The sequence below is a fragment of the Penaeus monodon genome, chromosome 11 (genome assembly GCF_015228065.2).
Source record: "Penaeus monodon isolate SGIC_2016 chromosome 11, NSTDA_Pmon_1, whole genome shotgun sequence".
NCBI classification, from domain to species: Eukaryota; Metazoa; Arthropoda; class Malacostraca; order Decapoda; family Penaeidae; genus Penaeus; species Penaeus monodon.
In genome coordinates, this window is record NC_051396.1 from 11,058,775 (window position 1) to 11,063,774 (window position 5,000).

General features: G+C 38.0%; 1 protein-coding gene across 1 annotated transcript in view; it reads left to right on the forward strand.

Moving 5' to 3' along the window:
- Positions 1 to 5,000, forward strand: part of LOC119578450 (vesicular glutamate transporter 1-like) — a gene marked incomplete at its 3' end in the record, with an annotated part of 199,181 nt that overhangs the window by 145,932 nt on the left and 48,249 nt on the right. The window contains exon 5 of the mRNA XM_037926032.1: positions 3,318 to 3,451. Within this exon, the coding sequence (XP_037781960.1) occupies positions 3,318 to 3,451 (134 nt within the window). The remainder of the gene's footprint in view (positions 1 to 3,317; positions 3,452 to 5,000) is intronic.

The following is a 5,000-nucleotide window of genomic DNA, read 5'->3' on the forward strand; positions in this document are numbered from 1 at the left end:
TGACATATCGAGTATTCATTTGTTTCCTAAAAATCCACACATAAAAACATAAATACCTCATGCCCTTCATGCCCCCAAATACATATATCCTATAAAGCATATTAAAACATTATTATATTAAAATAAATATATAAATTTTTCCAAAACATACATACATACATACATACATATATATAATATAATATATATTTTATATATATTATATATATTTTTATATATCTATATATTTAATTATATATATATATATATATATAAAAATAGAATTTTAAAATATAATAAAATTTTATTATAAAATTTTATATAATATAATTATATAAACCCAAAAACCCCACACCACTACCACACACCCCCCAACACAAACCACACCACACACAACACACACACTAAAACACACACACCCACACACACAAAAAATACAAAACACAAAACACAAAAACACACACACACACGCAAATAAACAAGCGCACTGACCCCCAGACGCGCACAAACACGCCCATTCCCCGAGGGGCATACACTTTTAAACGCTCGGTTTTTAGGGCTTTGTGCTTCCCGTTCCCCCCCGCCGCCCACACAGCAAAAAGTCCCAAAGGGGGGGAAAACCCAACCCCCGAGCACCCCCTCCTTTTTTCGCTTTTTTTCTTCTTTTCCCTCTGTTGCCCTTCCCCCTTTTTCCCTTTTCTCTCTGTCCTCTTTTTCTCTTCCTCTCATTTTCTCTCATTCTCTTTTCTCCTCCTCCCTTTTTCCCCCTCTCTAAAGAAGTTCTCTCCTTTTTTTTGTTTTAAGGGAAAACCAAAAGACATTTCTCCCCCCCCCCCATTATCATCACTATCATCCCCATGCACCACAGATCATCATTATCATCCTTAATGACGTTTCTTCCTCCTTTTCACGTCTACCGTATCCCTGCCCCCCCCCCCTCCCCCCACCACACCCACTCTCTCTTTTTTAAAAAAACCCAAAAGGGGGGATTTTTTTTTTTTATGTTATTTACTTTTTTCCCTCTCTTTGTTCTTAATATTTTAATTTACTATTTATTTCTTCTTTTTCAGTCTTGATTACTGTGAAAGATGAATCAGGCTATGATGAATATGTGTTCCCTTTTCCCGCTAAGTCTCCCCCCTTCCTTTTCTGTTTCTTTTTGTCCCGTTTTGTTTTTTTTTTTCCCGCCGCCTGTCTGTTTGTCTGTCTGTCTCCCTCCCCCTTCTCTCTCTTTCCCTTTTTTCCCTTTTGGGCTCTCTCTCCTCCTTTTTTCTCCTCTCTCTCTCTCTGTCCTCTGTCCTTTTCCTGTCTCCCCCTCTCTCCTTTCTCTCACCTCTCTCCTCACTCGCTCTTCTCCCCTCTCTCTCTTTTCAACCTCCCCCCCCCCCCCCCCCCCCCCCTCCCCTTTTCCCCTCTTCCCTCATCTCCTCCTCTTCTCCTCCTCTTTTCTCTCTCTCTCTTTCTGTATATATATATATATATATATATATATATTTATATATATATATATATATATATATATATATAATACTTATTGATATATATCTATATAATTACTATATCAATATATATAATATAATATTATTATTAATATAATAATATATATATATATTGTATTGTGTTGTGTGTGTGTGTGTGTGTGTGTGTGTGTGAGTATAACATTATACACATATACATACATACATATATAGATTATCTATATTAATAATATATAGTATATATAATCTAATATATATCTATGTATTGTGTGTGTGTGTGTGTGTGTGTGTGTGTGTGTGTGTGTGTGTGTGTGTGTGTGTGTGTGTGTGTGTGTGTGTGTGTGTGTGCATGTATATATTTATATATATATATATTATTTTATTAATATTATATATTATATATTATATTATATATATATATATGTATATTTATACATATATATGTATAGATATGCATATATATCTAAATGTATGTAAGTATGTATATACGTATGTACATACATCTCTCTCTCTCCCTCTTCCCCATGAGTAAACACTGTACACAACTCCACAATGCAAACACAGCCAACAAGATCACACACACACACAAGTACGAGTAAATACATATTCACATTCATTCCTGTTCTGGAATAAAATTTCTCGGCAGATCCGAATAAAGTCTACGGCAACCTGACACAAGTTTTCATTATCTTTAAGGATTTAAAAAAAGTAGCGTTAATTTCATAAAAAAAAATCCCAGTCGACCAAAGCACTCAGGGAGATGAGATTGTTGATGATGTTGTTGTTTTTAATGTTTTTTTTCGTTTTTTTTCTCTAGAGACTTAATTAAACCTAAGATGCTTATTATTTTCCTCCCGATGTTCACAAATGGGTCCCAGCGGGTCGATCTCGCCAGGTATTTCCAGAATGACGTCAGAGGCTTCCGGTGCTTCTGAATATCTCAGATGAGCAGCGGGGAGGAGTTATCATAAACGCGTTTTTGAAGTGAAGATGATATGATCTTAAGGGACGAACTTGGAGACATGAAAGAGACTCAAACAAACTCGATATATAATGACTCTTATGTGAACTCATGTTTTTTTATTTTCCAATTACAATGATATAAGAAAAGAAAAAAAAAATCAAAGCATACAGAATGTTGATAATGATTTTTTTTTCAATTTCTGATCAAAATGGTGATGGTGATAATAATGATGATCAACATAATGATGTGAATGCTACTATTCCTAATACTACTGATACTACTACTACTGTTTGTCCCTACAACAACAACAATAACTACAACAAAAGCAACAATAACATACCAAATTGACTGCTAGCAAAACATCTGCTACTGCTACGACTACTACTACTACTACTACTACTACTACTACTAGTAATAATGCTTATAATTCAAAATCTGATGATAATAGTGATAATACTGATTATGATAATGATAACAACAATAACAATAACAATAATAATGATGGTAATAATGATGCTAATGGTGGTAATTTGGTAATAGTAACAGATGAATATATTAAATTACAAAAGTTAGTATTAGCTGAAAACTACAAACTTGCATAGAAGAGAGAAGAGAGAGAGGGGAGAAAGCGGGGGGGACGAGAGAAAGAGAGAAGAGAGAAGAAGAGAGAGAGAGAGGGAGGAGAGAGAGAGAGAGAGAGAGAGAGAGAGAGAGAGAGAGAGAGAGAGAGAGAATGAGAGAGAGAAAGATAAAAAGAGAGAAAATAAAAGAAAGAAAGAAAAAGAAAGACAAAGAGAGAGAGCCAGTCAGCCAGACAGACAGATTAGTAAACAGACAAACAGACAAACAGACAGATGGAAAACCCACACCTAACAGAGCTATTTCCCCCCCCCCAGGGTTGACGATACGATGGACGAGGGTTACGAGAGAGAGAAACCTCCTCTACGAAAGATTGACCAGTACCTTCCGCCCGACTGCCCTTGTTGCAACATCACAAAGCGGTTTACTATGGCCATCTTAGCCAGCATAGGTGAGTACCGGTCGTGTTGTTTAGTGTTCGAATATTTTTTTTTTTTCTCAAATACTTTAGGTGTATTTTTTCGTTGTTGTTGTGATATATGTGCACTTGGATCTTATTTTCTCTCTCTTTTTTTGTCTCTATCTATCTGTCTCTATCTCTTTCATTTCTCTCTCTCTCTCTCTCTCTCTCTCTCTCTCTCTCTCTCTCTCTCTCTCTCTCTCTCCTCTCTCTCTCTCCCCCCTCTCTCTCTCTCTCTTTTCCTCCTCTCTTCCCCTCTCTCCTCTTCCGTCTTCTCTCTCTTTTCTCTCTCTCTTCTCTCTCTCTTTCTCTCTCTCTTTCTCTCTCTCCTCTTTTCTCTCTCTCTCTCTCTCTCTCTCTCTCTCTCTCTCGCTATATATATTATATATATATATATATAATATATATATATATATATATATATATTATTATCTACCTATCTATCTATCTATCTATCTATCTATCTGTATATATATATATGTATATGTCCCTCCTCCCTCTCTCTCTCTTCCTCTTTTTCTCCATCCCCCCATCTCTCTCTCTCTCTCTTTCTGTCTGTATGTCTGTCTCTATCTCTTTCTCTGTCTGTCTGTCTGTCTGTCTGTCTGTCTGTCTGTCTGTCTGTCTGTCTGTCTGTCTGTCTGTCTGTCTCTCTCTCTCTCTCTCTCTCTCTCTCTCTCTCTCTCTCTCTCTCTCTCTCTCTCTCTCTCTCTCTCTCTCTCTCTCTCTCTCTCTCTCTCTCTCTCTCTCCCTCTCTTTCTCTTTCTCCTTCTCCTTCCTTCCTTCCCTCTCTCTCCCTGCCCCTCTCCCCCTCTCTCTTGCGTGCCCTTCTAGTAATAGATCTGATTATGATTTGGAATTCAGTCGTATTACCATTGTGTAAGAAGGTTTTGATCTCATCCTAGTAAGTATAAGCGGTAAGTATAAGCAGGATAAAAGGCTTTTGTAAGGAGGATTGGCTACGTCCTTTGCAAACTCTCTGGTATTGAATCTGTGCCGCATATTGTGGAGCCTCGTCTGGGATTATGGACTAAATTCGATGTCCTCAGAAAGAGCGTTTTAAAATAACATTTTTTTATGGTTTGTAGAGAGATCTGTTTTCTGTGTATGCATTTTGGCAAATTAATTTGTCGTATTTGCACATATATAGTATATATGTAATTGCACAGGTAACGAAGCACATATATTCTATGAGACGCTGCCTAATGCTCGCAATATCAAGCTTACTTGTATTTAGAATTTTACAATGTGCGGTATGCACATAACTTCAACATAGGCAAAAACCAAATAGTAGGTTAATACTGCTATCTGGTAGTAGATATTTGTAATGGTGTGCGCCTGGGCCACCGCTTGAGAGGAGCTTCCCAGCCAGCACGTGTCGCAGCTGGGGCCACAGCTGGAGCCTCGCCGACACGTTTCGTACTTGCAGCACGCGGTCGCCTGCCTCGCCGAGCGATGGCATCTGGCACTGCCTCCACGTGGGGCGATATGTGATACAGGCTTCGGCCACGTGGTGAGTGGCAGGCCGCGCCCACCACGC